We start from the raw sequence: 18,145 nt of genomic DNA, 5'->3' as shown, positions 1-18,145 counted from the left end.
ATTTTTTTCGGATCTAGTAGCAACAACAGCTCTACTACGTTCTCTAAAATTACGTTAATTCGAGGGCCACTGTGCGCTGCAGGTGACTTTTCAGGGCTCCCAGTCAGTTGTGCAAATACACTTTGGCAGTATGCGTTGAACTCATCGGTTATTCCGTTTTCACCGGCGACAACATTATCACCTACCGCTGCTTGGTTTACTACTCGAGTTTCCCGGTTCGATAGGAAGTGGAAACATTTCCTTAGGTTTCGCACATTCCAAACACTTGTTTCCTTCATATTTTCAAGCGTTATATTAAGTTCATAGAAAGTTTAGCCAGAGTCGTTGGTGAGTTGAATGTGACACCTAGTCTATCTATGTTTGGTGGAAATAAGGGGCAGGTTATGGGTGATATGTAGGGAGTGGGTTATTTGCAGCCCGTTCAGTAAATTACTTATGTATGCAATTTAGAGCGATATAAATGTGTTTTACAAGCTACTTAGAATGTTTTGCCGCTGTTTCAGGAGAACTAAATCTGGCACCGAGTTCACATTTCGTGAGAACAAGGGGGGGGGGGGGGATTTTAATGGTTTATGGGTGCACAGAATGTAAAAATCTTGGCTTAATTACGGCCTTTGTAGTAAATAACTTAATAAACCGCTAAAGAGCGTTATAACCAAACGTTATATGTGTAATGAAGAAGAAGAGCAGGAAGCAAGCAGTAGAGGGGCGTTATCATCGATGTAGAACGCGAACTCGGATCACGAGCTGTTGGCGCCGAGACCATTGTTCCCTTGGAGCTACGTTGGGTTTTCGCCTGTCGCTTTCTGTTAATAAACCCCCTTATCATATGCATGTTTACCCGTGGTGCTTGAGAATAAAATACGTCACCGAAATTAAATTTGCAGGAATGGGGACTGTGTTATAGATAATCTGCGAGCAAACTCTAAAGTTTTAATTCTGAATTCTGGGGTCTTACGTGCCAAAACCACGTTTGATTATGATACGGTTGTTATGGGTGCCTACAGAGTTAAAGTGTAAAGGTTCATAACGGCCTTCGCAGCAAATTATTTAGTCGAGCTCTCGGAGGCGCTCTACGCGTGTCTTATGAACCGCGTAGAATGTTTGCCCGCTGTACTAGGAGAATAGAGAGAATAAACTTTAATTTGGGTTATGTTGGCACATTTATGCACCTATAAATCGTGTTATCATATTTATATTTCACTTCCGTTTGGTGTTGTCCCCCGTTTAAACTGTGCAATTTCGTCTCTCCGAGGCTTATCCGGTCTCAATTTTTTAACAAGAAGCGTGAGCATCTGCAACCACCATTATCAAATTATCAAGAGACCCAGTGTCCTTCCATGTTCGCATCACATTTCCTTGAAGGAGCAGCTCAATACTCTAATGCCAAACGATGTACTTAAACCTAGGCTGCCAAGCCACGCACACAAGCCAAGAGATAATACTTTAAAAGAATTGAATGTTGGACTAGTTGGTATTTTGACATGAGAACCATCTTGAAATAGCGCGAAACGGGACGGCACAACAGAAAGGAAGACGAACACAATGCGGACTGAACTATTATCCCTGTTTATTCTATCTATTTGCTGAAATAAACATTTTACATTTTACTTCGAAATCCGACGAAGAGCGATATATGATCTCGCTCTCATAAAACTAGAAATGATTCGTACGGCGAAAGCCCATAGCTGTGCAACTGAACTTAGAAATCACTACTGGCCGGCGCAAAGCAATACAAACATTAGAAACGTGGCTTCAATATTCAATTACGTGTCTCTGCTGTTGTGACCACGTGCGGATTCCCGAGAAGAAAATCGAAGTAAAGCTCTAAAGTCAACCTTCAGAGCTATTTCAGGTTTTCAATTGAGAGATATATGGCGTAGCCTCCGTCACTATCACGACGAAAAGTTCTGCCACATGGACGATGTCAACAGTGTACCATTGTGTGCTCTACGGCGACCTTGCTTATGTCGAATGGGCGGTGGTATCAATGACATCGTCATATTTCACTATGTCAGTATTAAACACATGCCATCTTTGTACCCTCCTCTTATAATTGTCACAAAAGGTCATATTGACAGTTGCCGTCCCAGCTTGAGTTGCATGCAGCTTCGTATTCTACGGATAACTTATTGAAGATTATTATTATTATTATTATTATTATTATTATTATTATATTGATTTCAAACATACATATATATATATATATATATATATATCTATATATATATTTGACAAGAAACGGAAAGCGAGGAGCAGGCTGGCAACTGCCACCGGAAGGGGCACAATGCCTGCCTACTCTTCAGAAAGGAGAAGACAGAAACATAGAAATGGAAGATAGGAAGGAGGGGAGGAAAGAGCAAAGAAAGAGCGAGATGACAAATCTCAAAGAATAAACTAGAACACACAGTACAGGTCACACACAGCAGGGCCCGTCACTGCAGGTCAGGTTACTAAAGAATGGTAAATAGAAGAAATAGTCCCTGGGTTACAAACGTGCCCCTAAGTTCGTTACTTCTAGAAAAGTAAGAAAAGCGCGATGAGCCTGATCGCGTCGAGACGCACTACCACTGGGGTACAAACATTCGTCTAGTGTCGTACACCGCAGGCCAATGAGATTAATGAGCCGGATGGGGTATATGATATATACGTCGTTCTTAAGTCGAAGGGCAGAAAAAAGCTGCAGAAGCGCCTTTACGATCGCTGTGTACAGATGCATCTGTGAATACTTGAATATAATCTGGAAATCTTTCGAACATGTGGGACTGAGCCAATTGGAATATTGGCGAAACAGGCATATCAGACTTTTTGAGTATGTCAGGGATTGTGAGGTAATGGGGAATACGTGTTTGGTGATATCTTTCGGAGGCGGACGCGTAACTGAAGCAGCATGTTCAGAAATGTCAGCAATGTTCATAAATAACGCCGCCATTTTTCCCATGCGAGAAAACGGGCGATGAATCAGACTATCAAGCAGCGATTGACCATTCGATGCGCGGTGCAGACGCTCAATATGATATAAAGCTCTCTGGTCTGTTTGCAGCCTCAGGGGTAACTGATGCGCTTCAGTGAGTAATGGAACAGATTGCCCCTCACGAGGTAATCCAAGGATTAGACGAAGGGCAACGCGATGATCTCGTTCCAGTTGGGCCATAAAACTAGGTGGTACATTCAGGACTGGTAACGCATACATCATGCCTGAGAGTACAGATGACTGGTACACCTGCAGAGCCGTTGTTTGGTCGCAGCCAGCACCTCTAGCAGTCAAGGCGGCCACGTACTTAAAGGGGTACTGCGATTTGCGTCGTAAAAATTTAACGGCAGGTCGCCAAGAGATGCAATCATCCACAATTAAGTCCCAATAACGGTGTTGTCGCACCCAGATTATCACCCGCCGGGGTGGCTCAGTCAGCAAAGCGTTGCGCTGCTGAGTACGAGGTCGCGGGATTGAATCCCGGCCGCGGCGGCCGCCTTTCGATGGAGACGAAATGCAAAAACGCCCGTGTGCTTGCGTTGTACAGTGCACGTAAAAAACCTCACGTGGTCAGAACATTAATCCGGAGCCCTCCACTACGGTGTGCCTCATAATCAGAACTGGTTTTGGCACCTAAAACCCCAAAAAGAAAAAGACGAAAAGTACCCTGCTTAACGGCGTTTCGTCAAGGTACAGTCGGCTGATTGTTCAACGAGCGCGTTGTTTCGGGTGATATGCTATTTCGGCCGACTTCACCCAAGTACTCCAAAGTCGCGTTCAGAGCTCTTTGTAAGCTTGCACGAAGCCGCAGACCAAGGTGCGAAGGGCCGCTTATGCACAGAGCAATATCATCTGTGTATATAGCTATGCTCACAGGAGAGTCACTGTCCCGAGGCAAGCGACTTGGAAGCGCGGCGAATACGGTGCTAAACAGAAGCGGCGATAAAACGCTGCGCCGTGAAACACCGCACTTCACAATGCGGGATTCACTCGTTATTCCTTCGACACGTATACTTTCATCCGGCGCTCCGATAGAAAATTGCGCACAAAGCGGAGCAGACGACCCGAAATTCCCGCGGTTGCAAGAGCGAAAATAATCGCCTTATGCGGAACCGAGTCGAAAGCTTGTTGTATGTCTAGGAAGAGCATGTAGGCGGAGTGCTTGTTCCCTCTGGCAACTTCAAGCACTGAGACAAGGTCTGAAATGTTGTCCAGAGCTGAACGGCGGCGAAAAAAGCCACTCATAACATGAGGGAAAAAATTCAGCTATCTGTTGCCTGACACCTAGGCGAAAGAGGACCTTTCGCTCCATTAATGTGATGACATTTGAAGTTAGGGATATTGGCCGGTAGGACTTGAGGTATCTTGCAGGGCGCCCGGGCTTTAAAATTGGTATTACCAAGTACGATTTCCATTCAGCAGGGATTACACCAGTTCTTCATAGTTCATTATACTCGTCCAATATTCTTTAAAAGGAAATTTATTTTCTTTAAAAAACATGCAGGAGGCTTGCACCTCAGAAAGGAGACGGCGATTGCTCCATTCCTAATTACAGGAAGAGGAATGCAGAGAGTGCACGGCTCAAGGGGGAAAAATGAAAAAGCTCAGTTAGAAGAATGGGCATGCTGACAAGCAGAAGGGTGGAAAATGCCTACAAAAGACATATCACACAAGGGTCCCCAAATGTCCAAATGTAAGTAAAAATGCGCCTATTCGTTCACAGAGATCAGTGTACATGCGTGCATAAAGATTTACACAGTTATGTGCGCGATATGTGCTGTCTTTAATAGAAGAGTCGAAGCCATTGCGTCCGTGACCATGGCTCTAGCCAGGCAGCATGCCTCTGTGGGACGAATAGTTCTGCTAGAGATAAAGAGCAGCGTTGTCATTTTTTTTCTCGCATAGATTGCACTAGTATCCGATAAGTATTTTGTGAATCCGCAAAGTATCCGCAGAAAAAAAAAGTGCAACGAGAAGTCAGATGAAACCTTAGCAAGCAATCATTTTTACGGACGTCGGGTGCCAGATATATGCCGTAGCGACGCCGCAAATGCTAGGAAGGAAAGAGGAACCAGCACATCGGGACCTAGCCATCGAGAAAAACGTTTAAGTTTGCTCGGCCTTTGTGCGCCGAGTCTACCGCCCGCGGTGCATTTTATCAGCGCTCCAGCTCACTGAGTTAAGTAAAGAAACTTCAAACGACAGTTCTCACCTGTATCAAAAAAAAAGAAAGAAATAAAACGTCACTTTTACTTCAAACAATACTTTGTAAACGCTGGAACGTCAATCAGTTTGAACTTTTACAAAGAACTTTAACAAAGAATTGGTTGCGCCTATTTATAGTGGACGCCCCAGGGGACTCGCGACACGAAATAGAACGACTAAATTTTCTTCGTTCCTCCTCCAGTCAGTCTCGGAGCTCGAACTTATGGCGTCATATGCTGTAGACACCCGAATTGCAACTGGTGATGCTTATAACGTATAGCATTCTATTTGTAATTGCGTGCTTCGCCAACACAAATCGGCTAACTTAACTCGCGTCATAACTCCAGGCTTCGGGGCCTTTTGCTATCTAGGAGGCGCATTTAGGCAGCTTCAGCTATTACCATCCGAGGGGTCTCCGACGAAAGACTGTTCATGACTCTATTGAGATACCTGTGACTTCCAAACCATTTAAGGTTCTCTAAATGTAGTTACATCGCACTATAGGTCGAAATAACCCTTAAGGAGCTGAAAATCATCTATAGGATTACTTGCATTTATTGTCAGCACGTTTATCCGCTAGAAATAATCTAATACTCTCCCAGAACACCACTCCGCGATGTAAAATCGGAGTTTTGCCCCCATGGAAGCATAAAATTCTTAAAAATGGGGAAGTAAAAAAAAGAGATTAAGAGGAATACTGTTTCTTCCTTTCTTGAGCTTCGAGCCGCAAGAAGTGCTACAGGAACACCGCCACACTGTTCAGCGACAGTTTTCGTCCCTCAAGCTGTCCCTTTGAAACGTTTGACGAAGGTTGTACACGCATTGCCCAAATTCATACTGTTTACCTATACATAAGTATAAGGGGGCCTAACTCTATAGTATATTATGAATGTGCCAGTAGAGAAGGTTAAGATTACAAGCAGACGCGACACATCACTTAAATGAACCGGTAACGAATAGATTCATGTCGGAAAGGGTCGCGCATTCGCACATCAGTTATTCTCTCTAATTACGCCCATGAAGTATGGGGAAGCCAGTTGTTTCCAACCTCCTTAGCCGATCCCTGAACAACAATTCCCGATAAAGATTGGTTCTCAGTTTCGGAGGAGGTAACATATGCCATGAGAGGTATCGGATGCCGACTGTCTAACCAAAACTGAATTAGCTCACCCCCAATTGATTTCACGTGCTTGAATTTGTAAATATTATTTATTACGCCCCCGAATGCTTTGCACACACTTAGCGTTTCGCAGCCAACCTCAACATCGGTCAAGCTGCAAGAATCGGGGATAGAGAACTTTGGTGTATGCAGCAGAAGGCCTCAGCCACATTTGGTTGCGCTAACTGAACCTCTCGCTGCAGCTTCGGCCTTTATTCTGAATGCTGTACACGCTAGACAACTCTGCTATATTGACTTGTAACTGGGAGTAGTGTTTACGAGTGCCTATTCCACCCTAATTGAGACGACTGCTTTGGCAGTACTGGAGAAGCATAGTTGCGTGCGTGACTGTAGACCGACTGTCTCTATTATATTCTGTGTCACCAGTCTCTTGAGAATTCAGGAAGGTGTATAGTCGTATATGTACAAAACAAGATGGTCAGTACGAACAGAATTAATTTAAAAACAGCTGGTAGTAAACCAACTAATAAAATTCAGTTATAGAGCCAGCTCATTAAAATTACACAAACTCTGATGAAGACTATACTATATATACGTGAGCTTACTGCAGGAAGCAGGCATGCACGCATTTATTTAACGGTAGTATATTCTCTGTAGAAACGCATACTTATTAAAAAATGCTTAAATCTGTAATACGAGGACATATCCGCTTTTACTTCAAATAATTCCTTGTAAAGGCCGATACATCAATCAATTTCAACCTTTACAAAGGACTAGCAAATTGTTTGTTTTGTCTATTTATAGTGGACGCCACGAGAGACTCACGACACGAAACAGAACAACCAAATTGAATCTATAATAACTTCAATGCGTACAAGTATATAAGATGCATAATAATTAACTAAATGCAGGAATGTCAATCAGATGGGTGTAAACATGAATAACATTAGGATACAATTTTTTTCTGGAGAGAAATTGACTGTTTAAGAGATTACAAAGAAAAAAAAAGAGGCTGCTTGTCAGTGAACTTTTGTCACCCTTATCTCTATCAGATTGGTCAAAGTAGTCGGTGACGCAGAATCAGTAATCACCGGATTAAGGTGGGTTCATTCTTGAACAGTAAGTGGAAGACAGAAATAATTTGGAGAAGTAAGGAAGGAAAGGCAGGGAGAGTAACTAGACTTTGTGCAGTTTGCTACCCTGCACGTGGGAATGGGATGGCGGAGTGAAAGAGAGAGAGAGAGAGAGAGAGAAGACGTGAGTCTAGATCAATCACACGCGCGCCGCGAGGTGCAGCGTATCTACAGTTGCGCACTCAGGGTTGCCGCCTTCGGATACTGTAAAAAAGCTCGTATGGCTTTCTGGGCTGATGAGATGTGAGGCCAGGCTCCCAGGACTTCTTATACCCTAAATAGGGTCCGATCGTTTGAATATTTGAAAGTACTGTTAACGACAAGCGCACTAAAATTGTAAGGAGCGAGAAGAATAAGGGGAACCCAGGAGCTGGATTAGTTATTACAACAACCAAGCAAAACCAACAGACAATGGGACCGAGGAAAGCATAGAGGAAATTAACAGTTTTTTTTGGAATGAATGAATTTTAAGGAGAAGTGAAATGATAGTGGATGAAAACTTGCCTCCGGTGGGAGCCATTAGAACTTAAATAAAAACATTTTTTAAAGTGGTACAATTTAAAGGTCTAGTTCATATCTGGCTAGCCGTAATCACCTTTTTAGAGTAAAAAATGTTTGAGCAAAGCTTTTGCGCTAATGCAAGAAATGTGCAAATGGGACCTCAGATGTTAAAGTTACTTTTGGGGTATTCATGTTGGTTAACTTTCACAGGCGCAGCGCCATTTAGTACATAGGAATGCTTTTACCGGTTGTTAGGGTTATAAATAGGGACTTACTACTGTTAATACACGCCTTCCATTTATTGGATTAGTAAGTGATGCTAGTGAGCGATGTATTTAGGGCAAGGTGATGCTCGTATATGGTAATTTCTCTACAATCGATGTAGTCTTCTGCAGTTTGATGTTGGAGTTACGATTAGCAGTAATGTCGTTAATGAAGATGGGAAAGAACAACTGGCCTAACTCCTGTGCTTGGGGTACTCCCGATGTTACAGTGAATGTAGTTGCCGACATCTTTTCTATAGTGTTTAACGCAAAAAGCTTGAGACATGGACAGACAGAAGGCAAGGCACAAGCGAGCGCTTACTTTTAACAATGGTTTATTGGAAGCTGGATCAACGGGTTTGCATGGCCACAACCATCATACAAGGTGTTCGCAAACTAAGAGGCAAGAAGCAAGGGAAGTTCTTGATAAAAAAATGAAAAGAGTGTCAACACATTCTAGGCCAGCTGATCGATTCCTTGAGCTTCAATTATTAACCTAGTCGTTTCATTTATGTGCCTGTACACAACAAACCAATTATGGAACTGAGGCATGCGACTACACGTGCTGCAATCAGAGGCTAGCCAGCAATCGCGCCCTTTGTTTACGTTATTACAGTGCTCTCTAAGCTTGTCGTTCAGACAACGCCCGGTTTAATTGCCCCACGTTCTGTTTACCACACTAAAATAATATTTGGTAAACAACACTCTCGTTGCAAGTCACAAAGCGCGCCATCTTTCCTGTTGCAGCCTTTCCTTCTATCAGCTACTAGGTTGCTACTTTTGGAATGGAATAATCATTCTATCATCCAGTGATAATCACTGATTCCAGTGACAGGATTTTACTTTATTTTACAAAACCATTTGATTCTGTTTTTCATACTAGAGGCCGTTATTGGTGAACGTGCAGACGAAAGTGATTAACAGTTCTTCTTCTTCTTTCTGGGGTTTTACGTGCCAAAACCAGTTCTGATTATGAATGTGTGTTGCCAAGGTATATTTACATCACTCGGCATATCTCCGGCCAAATTCATTTGTAATTCCGTCGAGGCCACTGGGAGTTTTAAGGTCAAGCTTCCATAACATATTAAAAACTAATTCGTCGGTTATCTCTTGCGGATCACTGCGCGGTACAGCCGGCAAAGTCAATTGTTTAAGAGCACCGTCATATTTGGTAAAAAAACCTTTGAAAGTACTCGTTAAACTATATAAGCTCGTGCTTTTCTTTCTCCCAACGAATCTTCTACGGTTAATGATTTTCTTGAGCGAAAATATTTGAAAAACCTTGCAGTTTATTAGTGAGAGAGTGTGGAAGTTTCAGTTTAATTTAACACATGATTCGTGTTCTTTTTTTTTCATTTCTCAGCTTTGTGTTGAGACTAACCGCTCGAAATACTTTGCGTGTATCCGCAGGCTTTTTTCACGCTCGGAAAAACACTTTTATGTAGCACGTATTGAGCAACAAAAGCAGTATCGGGAGTTTCTCATGTTGCTTTGCAATTTTCTCACTGACACTTTTCATCTAACTATAATATTTGAGAAGCTGAATAGTTAATTAAGACTAATTATGTAATTAGGCGGAATGCAAGAAATATTCTGAGTATCTCCAAGCGACGGCAAACAACATTACATTGGTTCTATCCAGATACGTGTCATTTGCATATTTTTAAATCTTGTTGCATGATAGTTGGGACACCCTGTATAGTGAAATAACTTTGTAACAACTCTGCGTGTCTGTCACCCATCCTTACGAACCATTATTGCGTGTACAAACAGTTTTGTACACCGAATAATGATAATATGGGCCACGAGTTTCGTTCTATAGTACTTACCGTTCGGACGCAAGGCGTCAGTCAACGTGACGTCCCCGGTGACGGCATCAACAGCGAAGGGTGCTGACTGGTGTGATTGGTGTAGCCTGGGTCCAATCAGGGGCTTGGCGGAAACGAGATTGTAGCGCAGAGGCGGCAGAGCGCCGGCCAGCCCAGGGGAGGCCTCCAACCCTCCCGTGAGCAGCGCCAGAGGCACGACGACAGCGCGCAGCGTGTAAAAGGGCCAGCCCGCGGGGAAGTCGGGTGGCAGCTCGACCGTAGTCGCTGGAACCTTGCGGGGCCACTCGACCTGGTAGGCTGCAGGGTGGGGCGCAAGAAGAAATGTGAGATTCACACAAGTAGAACAAGCATCGCTGCTAGGCGCAACGCGCAAGATTGCGTATGTATGGAATCAGTGCTCAACAAGCGTCACCTCCCCATCTTTCCTTTCTTCACTCTCCCTCTAAGATGATCAGGTGTATTGCGAGGCTAGCGTTGTGGTGCGAGCTGCTGTACACCAGACATATATAAACGAAAAGCTTGGACAAATAAATTGAAGGGAAGCTGGAGGCATTATGTGAAACACGGGAAAGCACAAGGAAGAAGCACGCGGCTCTCAAGAACTGAAGAAAACGAATCGGTTATGGTGACGCACCACCGTGGGTCATCATGTGAGGTGCAATAGAGCGTGATGGGACGCGCTGCTGTGAATAAGCGAGTCGATTGAGAGGATGCTAGGGTGTATGCATTGATGGCGAAGCAAAGCGCAAGGTTTTTTTGCAGGTGCAATGTCCTCACAACTTCCGGAGAGGAATCATAAACTTTTTCATTTTTTTATTGTATAAACTTCTTGTCTAGTTTATACGAGAGCTTTATTTACAATTTAGCATTCAACAATGCACTCCTTCTATTCGTCTTTATTTTCTTGCGGAGGGATGCGCAGTTTCCGAATGTTGAAAAACAGTGACTAACAAAACAAAAAAGTACGTGACCAACAGACCCTTTCCCAACTTTACGCGCTGTACCACATTTCATGCACTGTATACCTCGATTTATTTTCTGTGAGGTGTTGTAAAAAAAGAGAGAGAAAAGTCATAAGGGAAAGGCAGGGAGGTTAACCAGGCTGAGCCCGGTAGGCTACCTTGCACTGGGGAAGGGGAGAAAGGGATCGAAAAAGGAGAAGGAAGAGAGAAGTTCGCACCTTGCACATTTACACTGTCCAGATTTCATAGCTGACGTTTCGTCACAGGCGATCATACAGGCTTGTGCACTTCAAAAAAACGCAGCAGCGCCTTTGTAGCCCTGTACATAGCAGACGCACGAGGCCACGGGCCCAAGATCTTCTCCTCCGTAAAAGGCCTGTCGTCTAAGTGCCCCAAAGCAGTCCGAAGTGCCCCAAAGCAGTCCTCTCTTCTTCGTATCTGGGGCAGTCACATAAGTGTCACATGTCTGGTGGTTTCCTCAACACCACATGTGCTGAAGTTGGCACTGTCCGCCATTCCAATTAGGAATAAATAGGAGTTTGTAAAAGAAACTCCTATTCGCAGGCGGCACAGTAAGGTTTGTTCTTGTCGTTTAAAACCGGGTAAAAGTTGTAATTGCATCTTTGGGTACATGGCATATAGGCGCCGGTTGGTAAACTCTGGTGTATTTCATTTTCTTAGAGTTAAAGTATGGGCAAGACTGCTGAGGTGCCGCGCTGCATCCGTTCTTGACAATGGTATTGAGATTCTTTCATAGTCGTCATGTGCGTCACGGGCAGCTTTGTCGGCACATTCATTGCCAGTGATGTTGCAGTGCCCAGGTAGCCACTGATATACAATGTCGTGGCCTCTGACTACCGCTTGATGGTAGCGTAATTGTATCTCTGCTACCAATAGTTCATGTGGGCTGCGGCGCAGAGCTGATAAAAGTGACTGTAGGGCTGCCTTTGAATCACAGAATATAGCCCAATTATTTGGTGACGTTCGTGCACATAAAGCACTGCGCTACGGAGGCCGGCAAGTTCAGACTCTGTCGATGTTGTGACGTGGCTGATCTTGAAATTCTTACAGAATGATGCCGACGGAATAACCACCACACCAGTAGAGCTGGTCAGAGTCGAAGAGCCATCTGTATAAATGTGAATTCGATCAGAGTAGGAATCATGCAGCAGATGTAGAGCAGCTTGATTCAGGGCACAAGTAGGCAAGTCGGAATTTGTAACTCCTGGAATGGAGAGCCGCACTTGTGGCTGCCGGAGACACCACAAAGGACAAGGTGGTCTTGCTGCAGGCGTGAAGTCTGATGGAAGAGAAGATCGATAGGAGGTTACAATGCCTGAAAAAGTTGCATCTGGTCTACTTTCCGAGAGAGAAGCAAGGCGTTGAGACTGCAGTCGGGAAAGGTGTCTAAGATGATTTCGAAGGGTGTCTGTGGCGACGTACGTTCTGATGGGATGTTTCCTGGCGATGGCAATTGTTGCGACTGTTGAAGTGCATCGCGGTAGTCCAAGACAAGTTCTAAGTGCTTGAGCTTGCATGCTCTCAAGCACTCTGAGGTTTGTCCTCCGGGCGCTTGACAACACTGGAGTGCTGTAACGCAAGAAACCCACGAAGAGCGCCTTGTATAGTTGCAGCATAGAACGCACCGACAGTCCCCATGCTTTCCCGGCGATGGCTTTCAAGAGATGACTGATCGAGAGGAGTATTTTCCTTAGGTAGGATACATGGGGGCTCCAGGTGAGGTCGCGGTCGACAGTGATCCCTAAAAACCGATGATTTCTTTTGTACAAAATAGGCTGGCCATTAATAGACACAGGGTATTCAGCCATCGGTTTTCGCGTGAAGGCGACTAATGCGCATTTTTCTGTTGAAACGCCGAGACCTTGTCTCTGAAGATAAGTAGACGTCATCGTTGCAGCCTTTTGTAACCTTGCGCGAACTTGCGGGCGAGTTACTCCGGAAGCCCAGATGTAGATGTCATCTGCGTAAATTGATGGACTGACAGGCTGTGGCAAGGATTCCGCCAGTCCAATCAGAGCCAGCTTGAACAAAACTGGGCTTAAAACTCCATTTTGTGGAACCCCACGGCTGGTATAGTTTTCGGTAGTTTGACCATTCTCGGTGACTACAAAGAAGCTTCTTTGGGTCAGGTACCTCCTAATCTACCGAAAAGTGCGGCCTCCAATTTCAGCAGCCACGAGCTCGTCAAGAATTGATTCATGGGAGACATTATCATAAGCCCCACTCACGTCTAAAGATAGCGCTACAGAGAGACGTTTGGATGATTTATGTTGTTGAATCGAAGACACGAGATGAATGACGTTGTCGACCGACGGACGACCACGTCGAAAACCTGTCATCGCGTCTGGATAAACATTGTAATGTTCAAGAAACCACTCGAGGCGCATGAGGATCATCTTTTCCATAAACTTGCCAACGCAGCTGGCGAGAGCAATAGGCCGATAGGATTCCAGTTCAAGGGGAGACTTTCCTTGCTTTAAGATTGGTACAAGACGGCTACGCTTCCACTCAGAGGGAACAACACCGTCATTCCATGAGAGATTGAGATGATGCAGCAGGATCTCTCGTGCTTCATGGTCAAGGTGGTGGAGAGCAGCATTAAGGAACGCATGCAAATGGCTAAAGCAGCCTCCATTTCATTCCATGGAGAAATGTTCGTCCATTGTCGAAACTTGCATGAGGGAAACTTCGTAAAATTCAAGATCCTTTTGTAGCACTCTGTGACTTGCAATTTATGCACGAAAGTCTTCTCCAACATCCACTTCTCGACAGCCTTGGTGGAGAGCCAGTGCCTTAAAGGGGTGGCGTTGCTGAGGAGAAAAGCGAAGACCCTGGAGAGTTCGCCATACGCGAGAGAGGGCTTTGCGGGGGCCCAACGAGTAACAGAATGAATGCCATCGTTCGTTGTCTAATTTGTCCATGCGACGACGTATCTTCTTCTGCGTGCGCCTGGCCTCCCTAAGCTCTAGAATCGACTTACTGCGTCTGTATCTCTTCTCGGCACGCCGACGTACTGCACGAAGCAATGTCGAAGTCTGTGCGAGCAGGTGACCACGAGAAACAGCGCGTTGCAGCATGCATCGCGTCCGCAATCACAAGCTCTATGCTACGTGCAAAGCCACTCTGGCATTCGGCGTTCACCGAGGCTTGAAATGCGGGCCAATCAATTGTTCGGTGTTGAGGTGTTGTAAACGTAATAAAAAAGGCTCTAGCAGCTAGATTTATGAAATTGTTTTATTCATATGCCGTGTTTCTACGTATAAAAAAATAAAAAAAGCAGGGACTCTGCCCCCGGCTTAATTTCTTGCCGTGTGCACACCCTCTTCATTTTCTGTTTTCGCTTCAGCCCCCACGCTTCTGTCATCTTCTGCCACTATATTGTCAAGTTTCAGCCCATTATATTTCTCTTGATGTCTACAGCCATGCAAGCATAAGAGATATAGACGTGCCGGCGCCTATGGGAATATCATACGTATTTGTTGCGCCGTTTCCTGGATACCTTCAGTTCTACTTCCTAAGAATTCTTTCTTATCGGCCCCAGGGATCAAGCCCGCGACCTCAGCAGAGCTCAGCACCCCTAGCTACCGCGGAGGGTACTCAGTCGTTAGGCAACTCTCAGAAAACGCAAGGCTCCGGTTCCTATATTTGAACGGAGGTTAACTTCGTTTTTGTAGATTTTTTAATACGTTTGAAACACATGTTTCGTCATGAAAGCTGCACATTGCTGAGCACACCTTTTGCACATGCTAATGCTCCCTCGAGTCACTAAGGGTTGGAAACATAATACTGAGCGACGGAATCATGGTTCTTATATATAGGTTGCAATGACATTGAATAAATATGGAACATAGCAAACGTTAAATACAGGACTTGGGCAGCGCAGAATGACTGTACACGATGTAAAGTGACAGATTTCAATCTGTTCCAACTTGATCAAATGTAGACTTAACGTGTTTACAGCAAATCGTAAAATTCAGTGAGCGCTCGCGTTTTCACCTGACATCAATTGACCACGATGGAGAAGTTTTAACGGTTGAACGGTTCCAAATTTCTAAAACATTACAGCGCTAAGCCGTGCTCGCAACCATACGAAGTAGAAGGACCCCCCGTCGCATTTTTCATCTCCATCGCCTAGTGATATAGTGTTGAGAGATTCTCAGATTTTCGCTTGGTACTTCACGCATATGTATTGGGAAGACTGCTCGTCAGGCGAGAAGAGAGAGATACTTTATTTATGAACGATTCTTAGTGCCAGTCGTCACTGTCAACGCAGCTGGGTCCCAAAGTGGTGCTGCTTAGTCTATTTATTTGGACCCGTTGACGGGTTTTATCGGGTCCGACAGCAGCGTGTTTTATGTGCGAAAAACATTTCTGGGCATGTTCGCTGTTCGATTACATGGGGCAAGGTCGTCAAGGACTTTAGAATAATCAATTTTAATCTTTATTTTCTTTTATGCGAAGCACTTTGCCTTATTCCAGGCATATTGTGGTAGGTCGGTAGGTATTTACGGTCTCGTCAGACTTCTGACTTCTGTAATAACGCTAAATGCATGACCGCCAATGAAGTCGAACCTTTGCCTTCAAGCATAGCAGCCCAGCGCTCTAACCACTAGACCTCAGTCGCACGCATACTCCTCTGTCAAAGCCGACAAGCTCGTTGCGACGTCTGGCGCGCGAGTACCGTGCCAGGTTCTCGTGTTTTTTCCTCGTGACAGCTCACGCTTCGATACGCTGTGTAAGACTGCACAATCTCCGGGATTGTCTCACAATCTCACGTACCATCCTCGTCGCAGCTAACGCTACGTAGACACTGTGCGCGACTGTTCCGCCTTCACGATCAGCCCAGATCAAACAGGTTTGAACGTTTTATCGGCGGAATGCCAAATGTCATCGTCGTTTTAACATACACCTCATAAAAAGTGGACCTGTCTATAAGACAAGTCCACTTTTCGAAACGTTGGCTCCTGCTTTCATCTTGTTCTTGTTTTGCTCATGGTATTACATGTAGTGACTGATGACGTCGCAATCCATGTTGCTCTCGCTTCCGCTCGTGCAGTACCTATGTGGAACCGAATTGGCATGTCGTAAGCTCGCGTCGAACGGCCGGAGTGAAAATCATGCCGTCGGCGTCAAGCTATTGTCGGCACCGTCGTCTCGCTGCTGTCGTCACAGGCAAGCTCGCGTCAGACATAGCGGTTCATCTTACACGGTCAGATTTGTAGGCAAATGATTACATGCTGCTAATTACTTGTAATCAGTTATGTGTTTTGGTAATTTAGTAACTTAACGAGTACTTTGTTTACTCGGTAACGCTCACTGCAACTTAATTACTTTTTTCAGTAACCAATTACATGTAACCAGCTACTTTATTGACAAGAGAAGCTGTAACAGGTGATGCAGGTTTAAGAACCTGAATTTGGCGAAAACTACAGTAGAACACCCGACATCGTGCCACGCATCAGCCTCGCGAATGCGCATGTTCAAACCGGCAAACCCGGTGGCTCAGTACATGTTTCTCCATGGAACCGGTGCCGGTTTGTCTCGATAGCGAAGGCCACTTAAAACGTTAATGCAAGGAAATCACATAAGGACGATTTTTCCAGCTTTTTATTGGCCGAACGGGGAGTGTCTTCTCCAAGTACCAGCAACAATGATGCGCTGCGATTCATTGTTGTGCGCAATATCCGTATACATCACAACACCGCCCCACTCCCAGCGCGCACATCGAGCGAACTGGCTAGCTTCCCATTCTTGCCCTCTTTTTTCTTCCTCGAACGAGTTTTCAGTGTCTCTACTGATGCTTGCACAGCAAAAACGAGGGACGATGACTGACTAAATTTTCAGAGCGAAAGCTCTACTACGTCATGTCTCGCAAGGTCATTCATCGCGTCGCAATGACCTTGAGCCGCTGGAGCGCGAGCAGCCGGAGCCCAAGTGTGACAGGTGTGACGTCACGCCACGTGATCCGCTGCGGAGAGGCGTTGCAGCTTAGCTCGCTCCGAGCCTCACCGTTGCGGTACCACGTGACTAGGCGAGGGTTTAACCGATGCTTCACCGGCGCTTGGTCGCTCAGTCTCGCCATGGATGGTGCGCCGGCTGGGCCGTCTGTGCGTGCGCTTCAGCGCAAGCGAAAGGCTGAATCCAATCACCCAATAGATATAGCTAGACGGCAGGCTGCGAAATCTCAAACAACGGCAAAGTTGGCAGCTGAAACACCGTAGCAAAGGGAGGCCAGCTAGATTAGCACGTAATAGAGGAGCTTACCAAGCGCGGAAGCGTGCAAAGTCTTTCTAGTAGTAGTGAAACTTTATTATATTCAGAAACCGGACAGGCTCCTACCTTTGCAAAACCAAACCAAACAGACCTTTCGCTCGTGATAAAAGGGTTTACAAGAGTCAAACCTCAGCCAATTGTTTTTAAAGCATTTGTTAGTGCAGATACGCAATGTTTGAAGGGCTGCAGAGGACGGACTGAAAGTGCCGTGCCAGATCGTTTGTTTACTTTACCTATACAAGGTTAACAACATTTCGGAGGAAAGTAACGTAGACGTAATCGATTACTTTTGAGCAGTTCGTCAATTACTTTTGTGGGGCAGTAATTGGTAAATGCAACCAATTGCATTTTTAAATGCAGTTTCTTTAATTGTAATTGGTTACTTTTTTCTGTAACATGTAAAAGTCTGACACAAACACGTTGGTCAGGCTGATAACGATTTGCGTAATGCCAAATGATACTGCGTAGCCAGCTACCAGCAAAAAGCTTCGCATAACATCGATTCCGACTGTGCGTATAGATCTGCTTCATTTTTTTTCGTTATGTGTATATCCAACCACTAAAATCGGAACATATGTACGATATCCTTTTTAGCGAATGTAATTACGAACGGCACAAGAAGGTGAAAAAAAAAGAAAAAGCAGGTTACTGCAATAAACGAGTGAATCATAATCTTTGTTCCCGTTGTTCTATTGTAGGTTCAGGTGTCATGACGTAGAAGATTTCCTCCGCTTTCCACTTACACCAAACGCATTTTTTTTGTCATCCTGCCTTTTATACGCCGCCCACAGTGATCCATGCTATTAAACAGATAATTAAAAATGAGTTTCGTGTTAACTTTCTAGGCTAGAGAAGGATGGTTTT

At 44.9% G+C, this 18,145-nt stretch overlaps 1 protein-coding gene across 1 annotated transcript in view; it reads right to left on the bottom strand.

Annotated features, from left to right (window-relative positions):
* Positions 1 to 18,145, bottom strand: part of LOC119433582 (uncharacterized) — a 328,885-nt gene that overhangs the window by 124,207 nt on the left and 186,533 nt on the right. The window contains exon 2 of the mRNA XM_049672518.1: positions 10,026 to 10,322. Coding sequence (XP_049528475.1) covers positions 10,026 to 10,322 — 297 coding nt within the window. The remainder of the gene's footprint in view (positions 1 to 10,025; positions 10,323 to 18,145) is intronic.

The sequence above is a fragment of the Dermacentor silvarum genome, chromosome 1, assembly GCF_013339745.2.
Source record: "Dermacentor silvarum isolate Dsil-2018 chromosome 1, BIME_Dsil_1.4, whole genome shotgun sequence".
Taxonomy (NCBI): Eukaryota; Metazoa; Arthropoda; class Arachnida; order Ixodida; family Ixodidae; genus Dermacentor; species Dermacentor silvarum.
The sequence above is the reverse complement of the archived record's forward strand: the minus strand, read 5'-3'. Positions and strand labels throughout refer to the sequence as shown.